Source organism: Acomys russatus, chromosome 10 (assembly GCF_903995435.1).
Source record: "Acomys russatus chromosome 10, mAcoRus1.1, whole genome shotgun sequence".
NCBI classification, from domain to species: Eukaryota; Metazoa; Chordata; class Mammalia; order Rodentia; family Muridae; genus Acomys; species Acomys russatus.
Window position 1 is genome coordinate 32,033,931 of NC_067146.1, and position 20,943 is coordinate 32,054,873.

The 20,943-nt window shown below is 43.3% G+C and overlaps 1 protein-coding gene across 1 annotated transcript; it reads left to right on the forward strand.

The window, feature by feature from the left end:
- The first annotated feature begins 578 nt into the window (after positions 1-578).
- Positions 579-20,259, forward strand: Asns (asparagine synthetase (glutamine-hydrolyzing)). The gene is made up of 13 exons (XM_051151945.1): positions 579-723; positions 2,655-2,757; positions 4,358-4,629; positions 8,658-8,895; positions 11,709-11,894; positions 12,096-12,197; positions 12,639-12,766; positions 14,605-14,731; positions 17,024-17,130; positions 17,782-17,882; positions 18,791-18,872; positions 18,962-19,117; positions 19,802-20,259. The coding sequence occupies exons 3-13, from the start codon at positions 4,381-4,383 to the stop codon at positions 20,009-20,011; spliced, it is 1,686 nt and encodes a 561-aa protein (XP_051007902.1). The 5' UTR covers positions 579-723; positions 2,655-2,757; positions 4,358-4,380; the 3' UTR covers positions 20,012-20,259.
- Positions 20,260-20,943: the final 684 nt, after the last annotated feature.

The window sequence follows — 20,943 nt, forward strand, 5'->3', positions numbered from 1 at the left end:
AGCCCAGCTGGGGACTCAAAGAGAGGAGTTCAAATACAAGCAAGGGCAAAAGCTGCCTACAATCAGAACAAAACACATTTCAAGATTTCCAGCCCTGTATATCCAGAGAAAGGACATTTTCACCTTGCCTATAAGTAGAACATAAGGAGTCTACCTTATCCATCTAACCGTGTGTGTGTGTGTGTGTGTGTGTGTGTGTGTGTGTGTGTCCTTCCAGCTATTCCTATTTGTGTTACAGTCTCACCATTTCAGCAAATATTTTTTGTGTCCACATCCATATATCAGACACTCTGGGAGTATTGAAGAGTACAATTAAGGAGGAGAAGATCTATTGCTGAGGGGGCACTGTACTCATCCTGTGATGAATTCCATAGGAACATCTCAGGTTCGGAGATTTCTAATTTCAGCATGAGTGGGTCAGGTAAATAACGCAGCGAGGCTACAGCCGACCTCTGAGGTTATCCTGCATGCAAGGTCACAGAACCTAAAGGAACACAAAACAGACCATCTCCCCAGGGTGCGCGTTCTCCTTGGCCTCGGCCCCGCCTGGCGTATTTCGTCAGCACTGCGGGCCACGCCCCTGCGCACGGGTTGGGTCCCAGCGACATGATGAAACTTCCCGCACGTGTTACAGAAGCCGGACGGGCTATAAGATGAGGAGCAGCTTCCTTTCGCAGCGTTTCCTCCGCTCTACCTCCTCCGGCCCCGGCTGCTAGCGCGCAGGTAAGCGGGACCCCGGTGCTCAACGCTGTACGTTATGCGCGCCCGGGAGGTCGGAGGATGCGCTGTCCGCGCGGGCACGCGGGTGCTAAACACAGGCGTCTGGCGCCAAACAGCTGCTGCGGTGCAGCCGGTGCCAGGGCGGGGCGGGCGCGGGCGATTGTTGCGCACCTGGCACCGAGCTGGCGAGGAGCGCTTTCACACAAGCGAAGTGTAGCGTTGGAGACCGGGCCGCGCCAGACAGAAGGCAAAGGTGGCCTCGGTCTGGACACCATAAGTGTTATTATTTTCTTTTACTGTATGACGTCTGAGCCTGGGAAACTTTGGCTACCCGAGGGCCTCGCCGGGGACCAGCTGGAAGCCTGCACCAGCCCCAGCTGGGCGCCCCAGGCTAGTGCTGGGGCCTGGTTCTCGCTTATGCCCGAGGCTTCCTCTAACTCTGGAGAGTGTCTCCCGGGTTGACTGCCAGTTTGGATCCGCCACTCACGTTGCTGCTCGGCCCCTTCCCCCACTCCAGCTCCAGACTGTAAGACCCGCAGCCTCACTGAGGAGCTATCTGTTTAAGGAGACAGGAATACAGAAAAAGGCAAGGGGGTTAGCATGCTTTTTCTTAATAATAGGTAGCCATTGACAGGCCTGGCTTCAGATTGATGTAACTTTTAAAATACAAGGACAGGCTTGATTTTCTTGGCCCCTGGCCTACAGGTTTTAACAGTTAACTATTTTCGTTGATTGATGCCAGTACTGTAATATTAATTATCCCATGAAGTTTAGTTAGATCTTCAGTAGAAATTAAGTGCACAGAAGTGGTGCTGTCCAGCGAAGGAGCCACAAGAGGTCAGTACTTGCATGCACTGACCTCTAGACAGGCTGGCTAGCCTGAACTAACTCGTGTTAAGTGTGAACTACATCCGGTTTCGATGGTTTCGAAAACCGAACTCTTGATGCTTTGACTGTTATCCTCTTACCTACTGAACTACCCCTCCAGTCGGTTTTTAATAATTTAGAAGAAGTAGTGTAAAATATAATTAATTTTGATTCTATTGTATTGATTATTTTGTTTAGGGTGTGCCGTGTGGAGGCACGTTTAAAATTAGTTTTACTGTTTTCTCTTGCCTTGTTAATGGGTTTTATTAGTATATTAAGATTAGCATATTAAAATATGGCTCATATTCCCACTGGACAGTATTGCTATAAAGTTAACTAGGAAATGTGGAAAATTACAGGGACAGACAACAGTGAGGAAAACACAGAATGGGGGGGGGCTCTCCCTGCTTAGAAGACTGATTCCAATTATAAAACATTTTTTTTTTTAATTCCTTATTCTTTCTGAAGGAAAGTGCTGTAAACTTTTCTTTTCATTATTTGCTGGCATATGTTTTGCATAACAGACAATTCATTAAAGAGCCTTAAGACCCAGGTAAATGATTTTCTGATAATCACAATCGATTTTCAAAGCGCTTTGCTAACCCTTTCATTAAACATAGATTCTTTTCTCCTGTAATAAAGTCTGAATTGTTTCCCCTCCCTCTACTCCCAGTTCCTCCCACCTCTGTCATCTGGATCCATTCCCTTCCTGTCTCTCATCAGAAAAGAACCGGCTTCTAAGAAATAACAACCAGACATAATAAAATTTAATAAGATAAGATAAAAGGAAAGCCATGATATGGAAGACAAGCCAAGAGAAAAATAAGTGAGCCTCAAGAGAAGGCACAGGAGTTAGAGACCTACTCATTTAAGAGTTCCATAAAAGTACTAAACGGAAGGAAAGCTACGTTACCATGGCTTTCAGCCTTCCTGAGACCTCAGGAATACAGTTCCTCATGCTGTGGTGGCCCCCAACCACAAAATTATTTTTGTTGCTACTTCATAACTGTAATTTTGCTACTGTTGTGAACCATATTGTAAATACCCGTGTTTTCTGATGGTCTTAGGTGGCCCTGTGAAAGAGTCATTTGACCCTGAGCTTGAGGATCACCACGATAGTACGCATGCCGAGGACCTAGTGGAGAACCCGTGCTTGCTGATTCAGTCTCTGTGAGTCCACATGAGCTTTGCTCAGTTCTCCTGTTGACCTCTGTCCACTTTGTCTCCCTAACTCCTTCTGCCCTTCTCTTCCTCAAGTTCCCTGGGCTCTGAGTGGAGGGATTTGGTGGTGATATCTCATTTAGAGCTGTGTGTGTAGCTAACCCACTTTTCATTGGCATTAACCCAAATATTGCTTATGAACAGCCACCCGTCCTAAAGATGCGGACTTTCCTGCTGCGTATGCAGACCAGTCCTGTCGTAGACTCTTCAGACAGCATCATGGAAGGGGATACACACTTGGCTTGCACTTTGTGTTCGGGCTGCTCTCCCTGATGCCCCTTCTCAGAGTGCGATCTGGTCCACTCAAAGTGCATCAAAGCTTTGAGGCAGCTGGAATAGTTTCAAGGAGTCTTCAGAGTGGCTCATAGGAAAGGCTGTATATTTTTTTAGGGCGTTTGTTCCAGATTATGTGGCCTTTGTTGAAGGTTTGCACTTTGAACAGATACAGTAGAATTTACTAGTTGGAGATTCTTTATTTAACTATTTTAAACTAGAGATATATCTAGTTTAAACTATATATAAAAATGTGTGTGTGTGTGTGTGTGTCTGTGTGTGTGTGTATATATATATATTAGATATATATAGTGAAATATCTGTAGGAATTATTTGCTGTCTGGCCTACAGGGATCTAAGTCGCCCCTCCTCCAATATTGCTTCATCTCATAGCTAGCTACCCAGTGCAACTTTGAGACGAATATTTCAGACTCTTTTTGTTATTGAGGATACTTTGATACTGAACTTTTCTTTTGTTGAGGGGAGACAAGATCTCATGTAGCACAGGATGCCCATGAACTCTTGATCCACCCTGCTTCTGTCCTCAATGTTAGCGTTGTATATCATAGCCCCTAGCAACAGCCCCTAGCAACAGCCCCTAGCAACAGCCAAGCTTTTTATATCCTCAGTGAACTCAAAATGTTTGTTAGTGTATCTGATATCAGGTTATTGTTTTCTTATTTTTTTATCATATTTAGGTAAATTCCTTAGAGGTTAATCTAGAAGTGGTGGCATGCTTAAGGGACTGTATTAATATTACATAATGCTGCCTAAGAGCTGCGATTTATTCCCTTTATATTTGGCCTGCACAGAGTACAGATAAAGAAAAGGCATTGAACTGCCGTGGCTTAAGAAGAGGCTGTGTTAACATGGGGAATCTTCCAGACCTTTGGGGGGGTCTTTTGAGATTCTTAGCTGGAGGGGGTGGGGCTGGGATCCTTACCTAGCTTGGAGCCAGCCAAGTCTGCCATTGATCTTGAAAATAGTCCTGGGCTGCAGAGACACAGTATGACCTGGATGTGGCTGGGTGCACCCTCCACCAAACCCTAAGGCGGGGGAGATGTGGCCTTCGGCTGGGCGCTAGGCTTATGTAGCTGGTTGAATATAAAAGTCATCTGTAGTTTTAAAAACATTTCTAAGCAAATGAAATCATTCCCCGTGTGTCTGCCAACCTAATGGAAACTTGCTGTCGATAAAGATGGTTCGTGTCCAACTTTTGGAGAGGGTTGTGTAAGTTTCTGGACTTAGGAGTTGGACCCTGTGCTTTTCTCCGCAGAGAGCCCGCAGCTCCCCTGCAGCATGTGTGGTATTTGGGCCCTCTTCGGCAGCGATGACTGCCTCTCCGTGCAGTGTCTGAGTGCGATGAAGATTGCACACCGGGGGCCAGATGCGTTCCGTTTCGAGAATGTCAATGGATACACCAACTGCTGCTTTGGCTTTCACCGGTTGGCAGTGGTTGACCCCCTGTTTGGAATGCAGCCAATCCGAGTGAGGAAATACCCTTATCTGTGGCTCTGTTACAATGGTGAGATCTACAACCACAAGGCGGTAAGCAGAAGGAAGCTGGGTATGGCTGTCTGTAATTAACCTTCAGATCTACAGTTATGATGTTCATATTTCATGTTGTGCTTTTACTTTGTTAACCCTGTCCTATGTTCTTAACTCATTTGTGTACAAGGCACTGACTCAAAGGTAAAATGAGTTAGAGTTTTAAAAAGTGACTAAAGCAGGGCTGCCAATTCAATTGCTTTTCCTGTTACAGTTTCAATATTAATTAGGGCTGTGTTATGTTCTGCGTTAGGTGATGGAGGTACAGTAGTTACAAAAGATGGTTAGGTCTGTACTCCAATGCAGCTTTTTCCATCAGGACACAGACACAATCACTCTTTGTATAATGAACTTCCTTCCTTCCTTCCTTCCTTTCTTTCTTTTTGAGACAGGGTCTCTCTGCAGCCTTGGCTGTCCTATACTTTGTAGACCAGGCTGGCCTTGAACTCATAGCAATCCGCCTGCCTCTGCCTCCCAAGTGCTGGGAGTAAAGGCATGCACCACAGCGCCTGGCTATACTGAACTTTCTGAAAGCAAATATAGAAGTGATACATATAGGAGCCCTGTTTGCAGGAAGCGGGAACACGAGTGGTCCTGAAGAAGCAAGACTTCAGAACACTGGGCAAGGCTGGCAGGTGTTTCCCGTGGAGGGGATAATGTGTGTAGAAGCCCGTGAGTGGAAAGGAGTCTGGGAGAGAGTAACTGAGCAGGGGAAATATGGGCCTGGGAAGACAGGACAGTCAGTCTCTCGTTGTCAGCAGCATTCCAAGGGCAGCAGCAGTTGAGGGCTTACAGGAGAGATAGAGTTGAAAAGTTGGGAGGTTATAATATTTGTACTGTTATGTAATATGACCACTGGGAAATTTATTGCAATTTTGCACTTAGTAGGAGCCAAATGGTGGCAAGGTGGCTGGAGGCAGCGAAGCATGCTAAGACTTGGCGGTGTTAAAATTGGAACTTTCTGTGCTGGTGTCTGGAGAACAAGGACGGGTGAGGGGAGAGAAATGTTGGTCCCGGAAGCTGGAGATGATAAGAACCTTCCAATCCAGGATGATTTCACTAGTTTTTCATAAGGAAAAAAAAAAAAAAATTAAATCTGTAATTTACAAGCTTGTACAAATACAACCCCTTGCTATATTTGCAAGCTTGTTAACCCCTTCCCTGACTTTTCATTCCTCTAGAGTAATGTGCATGAAAACTGATAATTGTTAATATTTGTCTGTATTTATCTTCAGGCCTGTACATTCCTTTTAGGCTGAGTTATTCTAGTGTGGTGGCATATCATAATACTTTTTCTCTAAAATATGTAACCTTTTGTCTCTTAAGAAGTAGGACATCCTCCTACTAACATTAATGCCAATCCTAAGACCATAATATCTAATACTCAATTTATATTTTTCCCCAAATAGCCTAGAATACATTTAGCTATGTTTATTTTTGTTTTGCTTTGCTTTTTAAAAAAATTATGTGTGTGTGTGTGTGTGTGTGTGTGTGTGTGTTTGTGTATGCATGCACACTCACACATGTGCACCCATGTCTTGTTTTTTTGTTTTAGGCCAGATTTTCAGTCAAGATTTAGGCATTTATTTATGATGTTTCTTGGTAAATTTTGAGATTTCTGTACCTACCCTTATTGGTAGGCATTTATACCCTAACTACTTATGGCTCGTTTTATTCCTGAACTTTTTTTTTACTTTTACTTGCCAGTTTGCTTGCTAAGTAGGGTCCTCATCTGAAGCCTTTATCCAGTTAGTAAGTGTACTTTTACTAAAAGCATGTTTTCTACAAATACCTGTTTGCTGTTTGGTGTATTTTCAGGCCATACATATGCATTTCAGTTTCCTTTTTGAAAATCAAAAACACCCTTGCAAGTCTCAGGTGGGCGAAATGAGGGCTTTCTTGTGTACTAGGGTAAAAAGAAGCTATGGGAATTTGGGCACAACTCAAGCCTTCTCAACTTTGCCAGCAGTGACAGGGGTGGGTGGGGGTGGGGGAGCTTATTGCTGTTCCTGACAGTGTGCTGTGTACAAAGCTGCATACTTGTAGGTTAAATGGTAAGAGGAAAGTTAAGAGCAGACTAAAGGAGTGAGGTGGGAGGGGTTGGCTCTCATTGCACCAAGCCAATGTATATGGAAATACTAGGATGCACTCTGCCAGTATTGATTGCCCTGTGCCTTCCTGAAGTGAGGTTAGGAACTATCTTGGTTTGTTTGACATTAGAAAATACCTTGGTTTACTTGGCCACTTGTTGCTTGTTAATTTTGTTAAGAAATTGAAAGTTAATATCTTAAAAACACGTCTTTTTAGAATTAGGTAATTTTTTGTTGTTGTTTTGTTTTTTTGTTTTTATTTTTTTTCCGAGACAAGGTTTCTCTGTATAGCCGTGGCTGTCTTGGTTTATATTTTCAAAGACTTTCTGCTGTTTTTCTGAGACATCCAAACCTCTACAAACGGGAAAGCTGGAAACCTAAGAGTAGAATGCCCAAGTTTAATCTTATATATTTTGAGAAATAACAGCATCAAAGTCTGTCTTCAGCTCCGGCTTTGATAATAACAGAAAATACGATACAGCCAGGGTGTGCCAGGACTGTGGAAGGAGACAACAAAGATAAACCAGGGGCCTGCAATATGTCAGATGCCAGCATGGCTTCAGAAGGTGGCCAGGTGTGGGTGCATTGTAGGAGCAGCATTTCAGCAGTTAGAACTAGTACTTGGGAATTGTTGGTGAGGGGACACCTCCCTTTTGAATAAATTACCATTGGAAAAGAGAGTGGAAGGTGACACATCATTTTCAAATGCTGCAGGATGTGTCTGTCCAGAGGGCTGCATTTTCAAACTTCGCCTACTTGAGCCAGGTCTACCCTGGGAATCCTTAGCTGGGGAGAGTGGCCAGCTGGAGGTGTTGTGGAGGCAGCCACAGCCCAGGCTTTGACAGTTCTGTGAATGAATGCTTCCCAGGAGGAAGGACCACACACGAGGGGCAGAGAGGCCTGAGGCCTATTTACAGGTCGTACATAGGCATTTCAATTTCCCTTTTGAAAATTGAAAACACCCTGTAAGTCTGAAGTCAGGCTATGAGGGCTTCGTTGTAGCCTCGGTGGCCAGAATGGGCTCATTGCATGTGAACTGATGATAAAGACCATGGTCATCTTGTCTGTCCCTGAGAAGTAGCTTCAATGTCCCGATGTCCAGGAAGGTCTGGATGTTGTCCACCCGTGTTGTCCAGGTCTGGCTTGGGTCTGGACTCTTCCATTGTGATGAATCATTTGTCAGCAAGGACTCACAGCTGGGTTTGTCCTTTTGCTTTATATTTTCAAGGTAGGTCTTTGAGGATGAGCTAGACTCTGCACCCCAGCTCAAAAGTTGCCGGTTGCTGAAGATGCAGTTTCAGTTCCATGGTGACAAGGCAAACTGTTCTCTCAGTTTGTTGAAATGTTGTTATCTATATTTTTGGATTCTACCTTTGAAGATCAGGGTAAACAATGTTGGAAAATGTTTGGGAGAAAATTGTGTCTGTACCGAACATGTCCACAGTTTTACGCTCTGCATAATATCGCATAACAATTACATCTAAAACATGTTGTACCAAGTATTCTATATCTAGAATTGATTTACGTACACAGGAAGATGTGTGCATGTTATATGTAAATAGTATTGCATTTTACATAATCTGGTCTTGGGGCTGGGGTCCTGGAAGCAAAGGATGACTGCCTATGTCAGTGTGCGTGTATAACTACATAGTGTAAGCCATGGTGTACAGCGTGCATTTGGATCCCTTCGCGTGTTGCTGCTGCGATGCCTTGCCACGGTATCCTGTTTATCAGAGTGCAATCTTTATTGTCATGGGCTCAGCCTTTGTGGTGAAGAGTTTTCAGAATTGCGGGTTGAGACAAGCTCAGTTTTGATAATGCCATGTTTTTGGTAATCACTAAAGCACATGAACTGATGATAGAACACAGAAATGCTGAGTCAGGATTAATAGTGAGCGCATAAGGATACTAACAGTTTGTTTGCTCTGCTTTTTTAAGCTACGACAGCATTTTGAATTTGAGTATCAGACCAATGTGGATGGTGAGATTATCCTCCATCTCTATGACAAAGGAGGTATCGAGGAGACCATCAGTATGCTGGATGGGGTGTTTGCATTTATCTTACTGGACACTGCCAATAAGAAAGTATTTCTGGGCAGAGATACCTATGGAGTCAGGCCTTTGTTTAAAGCCATGACAGAAGATGGATTTCTGGCTGTGTGTTCAGAAGCTAAAGGTAATAATGGAGTTTAACTATTTTGGGTTTCTGCTTCCTTCTGGATCATTTTGAAAATCCGGTAGGTGTCAATCAAAATGTTTACAAATGACTAGTAGATGAATACTCAGTGTGAGGAAGATTTGAAACCCTAATCACTCCTCTTCTCCTCTTTGTGTGTGTGTGTGTGTGTGTGTGTGTGTGTGTGTGAGTGTGTGTGTGTGTGTGTGTGTGTGTGTGTGCATGCACCTTCACATGTAGAGGTCAGAGACTGACATTGGGTACCTTAAAATTTTTTTTGTTTTTGTTTTTGACACAGAGTCTCACTCTGTAACCCTGGCTGTCCTGGAACTCACTATATTGACCAGGCTGATGTAAAACTCACAGATCCACCTAACTCTGCCTCCAGAGTGCTGGGATTAAAGGTGTGCACCACCATGCCTGGCTCCTTCTTGTTTTTTGAGGCAGAGTCTTTGATTGTTCTTAGAGCTTAAGGACGTTACTGATTTAGCCAGACTGTCTAGTCACTGGGCTCAGGCCTCCACCTGCCTCCCTTGTCCTGCCCTCCCTACACTGGAGTTAAAGATGCAGGATACTGGCACCAGATGGGCATCTGAACTTAGGTCCTAACACTCGTATGGCAGGCACTTTATTGACTAGGTGTTTCTGCAGTCCCTGATTTTTCTGGCTATTAGGAGGTGAGTCCATTTGTTCTGCTTGCAGAGTATTTCTGCCATGGTTTACAGATAGAGCCAAGTGACTTGGAACTTGGTCACAGTGATCCAAATGCTTGGGATAAAATAAATATTTTCATCTTGGGTATTTTATCACACCAACAGATACCTTACTAACACACACACACACACACACATTTACACACATAGCATTTTCTGGCAGTAAATTTGATAATCATCTTTTGTGTTTTACCTAGACAGCAAGCTTTCTATAATGTATTTTTGCCATCTCATGAATCTTTTGTCGCTCAGTTTTCAGATTTAACATTGCTTGAAGCAAGGATCTTAATCTGTTAAGGGATCCTTAGCACACTAACTAAAGTGTGGGTATTTGTTGATTCTTTACTTGTAATGGGAAACCTGGCAAATGCAATACAGAGCAGGATGGATCCTGCTTCTGCCAGCTGTCCTTTGGACTTTTAGACCTAATGGTGGCATAATATGAAACTGTAATCTCACCAAAGGCTTACTCTCTGAAGTTTGTCTTCTGCATTCTTTTCTTTTCTTTTTTTTTTTTTAATATTTATTTATTTATTTATTTATTTATTTATTTATGTATACAGTACTCTGCCCTGCTTATACCCCTGCAGGCCAGAAGAAGGCATGAGATCACATTATAGATGATTGTGAGCCACCATGTGGATGCTGGGAATTGAACTCAGGGCCTCTGGAAGAGCAGTCAGTGCTGTTAACCGCTGAGCCATCTCTTCCAGCCCATCTTCTGCATTCTTACCACTGTCCTTTTCCAGACTGTCCAGTTACCTTTCCAGTAGTATAATAAGATGCCATGACCAAGGCAAGAGTTTACTTGGGGCTTATAGTTTCTATGACGTCCTGTTGGGGAACATGGCTGCAGGCAGGCAGCAGCTCAGAGCTTAGATCTTAATCCACAAGCATGGGGCAGAGAGAGGTAACTGGGAACAATGTGGGCTTTTGAAACTTCAAAGCTCAACCCTCGTGATATACCTCTAACAAGGTCACACCTCCTAATCCTTCCCAAACAGTTCTATCTAACCAAGTGTCCACACATGAGTCTATAGGAGCTATTCTCATTGAAACCACCACACAGATTATGCAGATGATCTCATCTGGAGTGCCACTTCCCTTTATCAGTCTTTTAAAATATCTCATCATCAGTTGCCTGCAGCCTCTACAGAGTTGTGCAGCTTTCAAGCTCTGCCAGCTCCTGAAAACCATGGATTCCTTTGGCCTTTGCATGGACTGGGTTAAGAGACTCATAGTAACTTATAACGAGCATCTGTATAGATAGGGTATTTTGACTATTTACCACAAAACACTGGCTTTTGAGTCAGACTACAGTGGTGTCAGGGCAGCTACTGCCTGTAAGAGCCGCCTGAAGAAACAAATTATATGGTTTTCTCACATATATTATATGACAACTATTAGGGATAAGTGTGGCTTCAGAATACCTGATGGCGGGTCATTTTGCTTGTTAAAGTCTTAGGAACTGTGGGTCTTTTCTTAAAATGTCTCAGCGATGACAGAAATGCTTGGCAAGATATCCTGAAGCTAATATTTTGATTTCTCTTTTTCCCCTCAGATTTTTATCTCTTGTTTGATTTCTGATAGGAAATAGACTTTCCTTTTAAAAAGTTTTATTCTTTGAAAATTTTATAAACATCTAAAAAAAAAAAAAAAAAGTTCCCTTGATTAGAAACTTCAGCTAGGGAAAGAATTAGATGATGAAGATTTTAATTTTAGTAAAGGTAACATGGCTCTTCAGTGTGGGGAAGGATCTTCTCAGAAAATGTGATGGTAACAATTGGACATGAGTGTGTTAAAAAGTGAAGTTTGGAATCTTTATGTCACTGGGCTCAGAAATTATCTTGAAAACAATCATTTTCCTATTGCACTAAATAGCGACAAGCCCATTCAGTTTTGTGTCCTGTCTCTATGCCGCTCTTACGTCTTCGGTAAACAGATGGAAGGGTTTGGGGTAATTATTCCCCCCCCCTATTTTTTTGTATAGTGGACATGTACTTGTATTTAAAGGGGGAAATAGGGACTAGAGGATATTAGCTGACTGTAAAAGCCGCAGAGAAGCATTTAGTCGCCCATGTCACTGTTTTGTGTTTGCAGGGCTTGTTTCATTGAAACACTCCACGACCCCCTTCTTAAAAGTGGAGCCCTTCCTTCCTGGACACTACGAAGTTTTGGATTTAAAACCAAATGGCAAAGTTGCATCCGTGGAAATGGTCAAATACCATCACTGCAGGGACGAGCCACGGCACGCCCTCTATGACAGCGTGGAGAAACTCTTCCCAGGTGACTGATGCCTGGGACCAAACCCCAGCCCATCCCTGAAAGCACATGAGCCACTTACACACCACTTGGATGGTTTTGGTGTTAAGACCCCTTTCCTCTTTGGTTTGGAGGTGGTGGGATCCCCTTGAGTGAGGGCCTCAGCTGACCTCGCTCAGCCTCAGCTTCCCTGGGCTGGCTTCATTTATTCTCTGTGTTTCCTAGGCTTCGAGATAGAGGCTGTGAAGACTAATCTGCGTACCCTTTTTGACAACGCTATCAAGAAGCGCCTGATGACCGATCGGAGGATCGGCTGCCTCCTGTCAGGTGATGTCAGTTTAAAGAAACCTACGGCTTACTGCGCTTTAAATGAAATGACTTGTCGCTGTCCCTGCGCTTTGAGTGTTACAGGCCTGCTGCGTAATTTTGTCTTTGCTTTGTCATAGATGTGTTTATAAGCTGCGGTTGTTTGTGTCAGAGCTGGTTGGTATTCATTCTTTCGTGTCCTGTGTACTTATCTTTTAAACTCCCTTAGAAACAGCTGTCCTTGTAGGGACCAGTATAACATCTGTATTGTTATCTTCACTTTCACACACACATTTCCTCTATATTCGCTTCACTGTAAGTCTCACTAAAGTTGATTGCAGTGTATAAAACTCGGCGTTCTTTAGAGCCAAACTTCAATCTGGACGCGTAACAGGTGTGTGGTGGCCTTTGCGCTGTCCAGTGAAGATGTGTGTAACTATTGAGCTGGTTCTCACACTGTAGGCGGCTTGGACTCCAGCCTGGTGGCTGCCTCTCTGCTGAAGCAACTCAAGGAGGCCCAAGTGCAGTACCCCCTCCAGACGTTTGCTATTGGCATGGAAGACAGCCCCGACCTGCTGGCTGCTAGGAAGGTACGGGGCAACCTGCCCGTTGTGTATTTAGAACTTAGTGCTCTTATGAGGATGAAATTAGGCAGAAGTTGTCTTAGTTTGCCTGTTGTTACTGTGATAAAGGCCATGACCCAAAGCAACCTGCCGAGGGACAGGGTTTACTTGGCTTACATACCCCTAGTCATTGTCCATTGAAGGAATCTAAGGTGGAACTTGAGGCAGGAATTGGCAGGCAAACCTGAAGCAGAGGCTTTGGAGGAACCCTGCTTACTTATGGGCTTGCTCCTGAGCCTTGCGTTCCCGTCTTGAGCTCCTCCATTGTCTTTCCTCCATGGCCTGTGATTCAGAATATGTAAACCAAATAAACTCTCTTTTCCCCAAGCTGATTTTGGTCATCGTGGTCTTTATCACACCCATAGAGAACACACCAGGATAGGAGTTGTTATCCGGATTGTGGGATACTGCTGTGACAGACGTGCCCATGTTGTTTTGGGGGAGGATTGTGGAAGGCGTCTGGAATTTTGGGCCGGGGTGTTTAATGGAGGATCATGCTGGAGCAGTGTGGACCATGAGGGCCTGGCTCCTGGAGTTTCAGAGGGAAGTTTTGTATACTTTGAAGTAAAGATCTGTGGTTCTGCTCAGCTGGGGCTGGAGAAGCAGTTATGACTAAGGTGACCCATACCAGTTACCCCTTTTCTGAGACAATAGTGTTGCCTCTTTGTGCTGCTGACCCTGGTAATAGACAGCAAAAGTGCTGGTCTTTTCTCTACTGGGTGCTTTTATCCATTGTGTCCCAAAGACTCTTCCCAAAGACTCAGTGATTGCAGTTTTCTTCTGAAAGTAGAGCTCTGCTCAGTATTAACATTGTAGGCTTTGGACCCTGCTTGGTGGTTTCAAGCCTTGGTTCTACTGTGAAAGGCTTCACTTTTACTCAACAGTATTTACAGTAATGTGATAGGGTAATTGTGTGTGTGTGTGTGTGTGTGTGTGTGTGTGTGTGTGTGTGTGTGTTTGAGTTTGAGACAAGGTCTCAAATTGGTTCAGTCTGGGCTGTCTAGGCTGGCTGTAATCTCATCAAAGCAATGATTTGATTTCAGCCCCCCTAGTGGGATTTCCCCATTCCTGTGGGGTCACAGGCATGAGCCACCGCACAGCTTAAAATGGAATAGCTTTAAAGTAAAAGTACGTGTTCATACGAAGTGTGTGATATCACACCTAGTGTGTAGTAAGCACTCTAGTAATTGTGAGATATATTTTTTTTATATATGAAGCATTGCGTTGAGAAGTGTAGACAGAATAGACCTTGTCCACATAATTCTGTGTGCAGAAGACAGGGTTCTTGCTCTGGAAAGACCTAGAATGACTGAGAAAGATCTAGAGAAGAATCCCAATGCAAATAGCTATTTGCTGCAAGATGGCCAAGGGCTACTTGTGTAAGGATAACATGCTGGATATAAAATTGGGCATTTCAGCACAGCAAAAAGGAGATGATATTTGAAAGGGGACCATGTTGGACAAGGGAGAAATGAGGTAAATTAGGAGAGAGTGGTGTGCTTATTGGGAACCTGGGGTATTAGACTGAGTCTGTAGCTTTGATTTGGAAAGAGCTGGTAGGAGATTTACTTCATGTGATTGAGTGGGCAGTGAGGGCCAGGCAGAGGCACCTGGCACACTTTAGCTAGTGTGTTGTGGTGGACTGCACTGCCTCTTGTCATGGTGGTCCAGAGAGACCTTGATTCTTCTTTCGTTTCATTTTTGTTTTTTCACCATGTGAATTCAGGGTACCTTGAGAGGAACTGACCCGTTTTGTTTTCAAAAGCAGTTCTTTGACAAATATATTGGTTTTTCTTCACAATCAGGTGGCAAATTATATTGGAAGCGAGCATCATGAAGTCCTTTTTAATTCTGAAGAAGGCATTCAGGCCTTGGACGAGGTCATATTTTCCTTGGAAACTTATGATATTACAACAGTTCGAGCATCTGTAGGTGAGGAATTTTGTTATGGTGAAAAGAGTTCTAATACTGAAATAGCAGAAGGTTTAAGATGATATCAGTTTAAGAGATATTATCTAAATATGAATATAAGCAAATATCCTATATTGCTAATAATACTATAATATACTGACCATTTAAGAGTGCTGTGCATTTCTTCTTGCCTGGAGGAAGGCCTGAATGGATATTACAGGGTCATCTGTGCCTCCAGCCTTAAAGAATGCTTCATAAAAATAAGCAACAACAGCTCACATTTCCTAAGCGCATAATATATGCTAGGTTATGTCTCTCACACTTTATATGAATTATTGTTACCTCAAAACTGTCCCATTGTAGCCAGTATTCCAGCTCCCAGGATGCCGAGGCAGGAGGGCTCCCGCACACTTGGCATTTATAGCATGACCATAGGATTTTCTCCCATTTTCTCCATATGAAGTGTCTTGCTTGGTATACTTGGGCCAAACTACTTAATATTATCCCTGAGTTTCACCACACAAAGCTTGCACACACTTGAGAGCAGTATTGTATATTACTGAACATGCAGACTTTATTATTTTCATTATTCTGAACAATGCAGTATAACAACTGCTTGCACAGCATTTATACTGTCTCAGATATTGTACATAATCTAGAGGTGATTTAAGGCATGAGAACATTTCATAGGTTTTACACGTTCAGATCTCAACAGTAATGCAAATGTCTTAGTGAAGCGAGGTTTTGTTTCCTAGAGCATATAAAAGCTATGTGTACAGCTACAGGGTACTGCCATCTACTAAGTAACTTTATTGAGGAATATCTTACTGCCTTTATCTAAACTGTGGGAAAGTGATACAGTGTATTTGCCAATTGCAGGATTACCAGTCTTTTAATTTGTAAGAAATGAGAACTTCCTCTGAGGTACAGTAAATCCAAGCACAGTAAAGCAAGATGTGCCTGTACATGTGTGTGGCTTTGTTGGGGCATCTGAAGATGTGAGTAGCTGAGCGGAGGACCTGGAGCCAGTCCCATTTGAATACTGAGGGAACACTGTTCTTTATAAAATAGGGAAATAGGTCTATACTGCAGTACATTTTCCTTACGGAGTTCTTATGTAGACGCAAATGCTCCGTCACACAGCTGACAATTACTAGCTAGTATTGCCATGCAAGCAGCACTAGTTTTATCTGGTGAGCATAGTCTAAGATTTAAAGTGTACCACAAATCACGTAGATCCAGTGATGCTGAGTCCCTAAAATGCTACCAGCTTAGTAGGCTTTTTTTTTTTTTTTTTTTTTTAAACTCACTTTGGAGTGCAATAAAATACCTTGAGGATTACAGTGGCTCGGCCTTCTGAAGCATCGTAGTTGAATGCACACATCTGTAGCGTGCCTGTGATTGAATTTTCAGGAGGTAGAGGCAGGGTTAGGAAGAAGAAAGTCTCTCCTAAGAAGGATAACAGTGAGGTTGGCGGAAACGATGGTGTAGCGAGATGTGGAGTAAGTACCAGGCAGCCGTGTTTCCTTATGCACATGGCTTCTTAATCAAATGTGGACTTTGGAAATGGAGACTGGTGGTGGAAGAGAGCAAAACGCTTCCCTCAGTCCATTTGCCGTTACTATAAAGCGTCGGCAAGACACATTTTTCAAAAACAAAGTTTTTTTCAACTCAGAATTTTGCAGGCCAAAAGTCCAACAGCATGGCATTTTGGTGGGTGGCATCGAGGAGCCACACATGAGAATGACATCTCACAGTGAGACTGGAGGTCAGAGAATAGGGAGGAGTTCTGGTTTAAAACAATTGGCTCAGAGCTAATTTGGCTTCTCCTGCGAATCACCTTAATGCTTTCTAAGGCAAGCTTCTTGAGGACCCATGCAACCCCAACCAGGCCTTCCCCACCACCCCTCACTTCTCCACCACAAGTCTCAGCACCACCACATAGGTTCTTGGGCTAACAAACTGCATCCTAAGTATTGCACTGCTCACATCCTTACTTTTCTGTAGCAGTGTAAGCGTGCAGGCCGTAGTAGTTAGGTATTTGAGTGGTTCAATCTTGCCAAATTTTGAGGTAGAAAGTCTTGCTCTAAGAACATAATTTTGGAACATGTTTATAAAATATTCCAGTGGCTTCTAGGCTGTTTTATTGCCTAAGTTGGATTGACTGCATGTAGATGGCTTATGAGCATTTATGTGACCCTTTTGGAAGCTGCTTCTATATTAATTCAGTCCATCGAGGCGCTCCAGCCGATAATTGTTTCTGGGGCTTTCCAGAAGACACTGACGTCATCGATAAATTCCCTCTCATTTCAGGTATGTATTTAATTTCTAAGTATATTCGGAAGAACACAGACAGTGTGGTGATCTTCTCTGGAGAGGGATCAGATGAACTTACACAAGGATACATATATTTCCACAAGGTGAGCACTCTGAAGTGAAAAGATGTCCAGGCTAAATTGCTTTTGTTTTTATCTATCTATCTATCTGCCTGTCTGTCTGTCTGTCGATCTATCTATCTATCTATCTATCTATCTATCTATCTACCTATCTATCTATCTTAGGAGAAAGAAGTCTCAATAGTATTAGATACTTTTCATTCTTAAAATTAAACATGAGAATTGCTTTTGTTTTTATTTGTCTCTTTCCTTTTTTCTTTTTCTTTTTCTTTTGTTAAAGACAGGGTTTCAGTATCTAGCTCTGGCTGTCCTGAAACTTACTATATAGATCAGGCTGGCCTTGAATTCAGAGATTCAGAGATCCACCTGCCTCTGCTTCCCAACTGTTGGGATTAAAGGCGTGTACTACCTGACCCGGCTGCTTTTGTGGTTTTTAGTCCCTATGGAATCGTGGCTGTTAAGCATCATCCATCTTACTTGTTTCCATACGAAGCACTTAGGAGGGTAGATGGGTCTGCTTACAAAACACGGCTGGCCTCTGAATTCACTTCCTTGCATTGCTTAGCCCTGTTAAATCCTCTGTCTCACTCACCTTTCATTTTATATGTAAGGCCAAAACAAAGGCTGCCTGCCTGTGTGGCAAGGCCACATCACATCCTTTCGTTTGTTAACTAGGCGCCTTCTCCTGAGAAGGCCGAGGAGGACAGTGAGAGGCTGCTGAAGGAACTATATCTGTTTGACGTTCTCCGTGCAGACCGCACAACCGCTGCCCACGGGTAAATTTATACTCAGCTGTAAAACAAAGAAACATTGGGGTGGGGGTGGGATGGGGGATGGGAGAATGAGATGAGTTGCTTATCTTTTTTTTTTTTTAAGTTGGCTGCAAAGTATGGTTTTTGGGTAAATTTATCCCCCAAAGGGCTGGGCTGTGGCCTGGATACTATCACTCAGTGAGGAGAGGTCATCTTCTTTGGGTGTGCTAGGCAGGTTTTATGTCATTAGATCATAAGAGTAATGTGCCATACCTGACTTGGAGGGCTGCAGCAGCCGCATCTAAGCATGAAAGGGCATTTGGGAGTTGTGAGCTCCACGTTGCAAGGAGTAAGTGCTTGCTGTGACACTTTGATATGCCCCTGAGGGGACAGGCACTGAAGATGCAAGAGGTTTGATAAGACTGTATAATAAAATTCACTTTATTTAGTGCCAATTCTTCTTGGCCAGACTTCTCATGTTTAACTGGCCTTCCTGAAGAACAGAAGGCCGTATTGTGAAGGATGAATACCTGTCACTCAGTGTTTTGGGCCCCTCTACTGAACCATGCTTGGTTTACGAATGGTCTGGAATCCTCGTTACTACCTGTCTGCATGTCCTGGCCAGTGTCACTAGGGCCCTGTACACATGACGTGGCATTTTGTACATCCTCATGACTAAGTCACTCATCATTCTTAACTTTCCTGTTTTTACAGAAACAGTTACTTTTTCATAGACACCGAAGGAAAGAAATAGTTTAAAATAGGAAGTGTCCTTCTCTGGATTCTGGTTTTAGTTTGAGTACAGACTTTGGTATGTGTCTGATCATGCAGCGTGGCTGAAACCTGCCTCTATGATCTGCATTACTCAGTCTGGGGCAGTTACTGCGGAGCCCACGGCAGTGTTCTGACTGAGACTGTCTCTGTTTTCCCAGTCTCGAACTGAGAGTCCCATTTCTCGATCATCGGTTTTGCGCCTATTACTTGTCTCTGCCACCTGAAATGAAAATTCCCAAAGTAGGTAAATCAGCTCTGGATTTAAATAACCCCAATTGTTGGTGGTTCCACGGGTGACATCACTGGCCCTTCTTTTTTGTTCATGACAGAATGGCATAGAAAAACATCTCTTGAGAGAAACTTTTGAGGACTCCAACCTGCTACCCAAAGAGATTCTCTGGCGACCAAAAGAAGCCTTCAGTGACGGGATCGCTTCAGTCAAGAACTCCTGGTTCAAGATTTTGCAGGATTACATTGAACATCAGGTCTGTCTTTAAATATGTTTTCTGGAACAATATAGTTTAATAGAGAGCCAGGATCTCTGTTCATATTTAGTTTGAATACTTGTGTTTACAGGAGAGTTCCTACAAGGAGTGCCTCTTTTGTACATAAGGTTTAAGATTATTCATACATAAGAGTACATAAGAATTAAGGAAAACGAAGGATTATAAAGTATTCTCTATGATCAAATGAAAAGACGTATAGGGAAGACTCCCTAATTACCACTGCCTCTTTGCATATGTCTGGGTACCTACAGGATACCAGGGAATCTGCATTAAGCCTCCAAGTGTGAAATATGTGTGAGAATTTTTAAAAAGTTACCATGTCTGTTTATGATAGCTTGTTTCATCATTTTTCTAAATAATGTGTGATTTAAAGGATTTAATGTGTGCTACCGTATAGTATGCCTTCACTTTATTTTGGTCTGTATCAGAGCAAATACAAAAGAATAAAAAATAATGTGGGGCTGGCGAGGTGGCTCAGTGGTTAAGAGCACTGGCTTCTCTTCCAGTGGACCCAGGTTCAATCCCCAGCACCCACATGGCAGCTCAAAATTGTATGTAACTCCCATTTCAGGGAATCCAACACCCTCACACAGACATAACAGGAAAGCAAAACCAATGCATATAAAATTTAAAAGGATTTTATGTTCTTAACTTATCTTATAGGTTGATGATGCAATGATGGCAGCAGCGGCCGAGAAGTTTCCCTTCAATACTCCCAAAACTAAAGAGGGATATTACTACCGTCAGATCTTCGAACACCATTACCCAGGCCGGGCTGACTGGCTGACCCATTATTGGATGCCCAAGTGGACCAATGCCACTGATCCTTCTGCCCGTACACTGACCCATTATAAGTCAGCTGCCAAAGCTTAGGAGCTCTGTAAACTCTAGTGTAAAAATAAGTGTTTCTTCTGTCTCTGAAGATAGAGACATTGAGACAAACAGAGAAATAATAAAATCAACCATTCATCACTCAGGCTTACGTAGGCATGGAAAGAAATAAAAGTATCCCATCTAAAATGTCTCCTGCTTGTGGACACCAGTGCAGCCTCTCATTCATGGTAGCTAGAGACCGAGTGGCTTTTGCTGTATTGCCACCATGTGGATGGCGATGAGCTAAACTCAAGGGGAGAACATGTGATCTTTGCACCTCAGTCCTGCCTACATTCCTAACAGCTGGCTAGGCAGACTGGGATGTGAGTCCTTTGTGGGAACTGGTGACAGTTCTGCTTTATAGGCCAGGAATTCAGTTTTTGTTTTTTACCCTGTGCCAATATCCCCTCTGAAGTCTTGTGGGTCATTGTATAGTGATTCTTATTCCAGAGGAATTGTCCAAGCTACATATTTCTCATGAATGTGGCCGGGGAAGTAGGAAATACCATTTGGCTGCTTCACGGTGTTGGCTACATCGTTTCTCGCCAGTGTTAAGGTGGAAAATCAGGACAGGGCCTGGAGAGATGGCTCAGAGGTTGAGAGCACTGGCTGCTCTTCCAGAGGTCATGAGTACAATTCCCAGCAACCACATGGTACCTCACAACCATTCACAATGAGATCTGGTGCCCTCTTCTGGCCTGCAGGTGTACATGTAAGCAGAATACTATATACATAATAATAAAGAAATATTAAAACAAAGAAAAGAAAAGAAAAAATCAGGACAGAAGAACCCAGTAGAACATAAATGTTCATGTCATAGCAGTGAGAAAGGACAACCTGTGAAGACATCTCCAGTGACCCAACCAGGCCTTCCCTTCCAAAGTTTCTGCCATCTCTCAGTAATGCCATTCAGTTATGCGTCCCTCAATAGG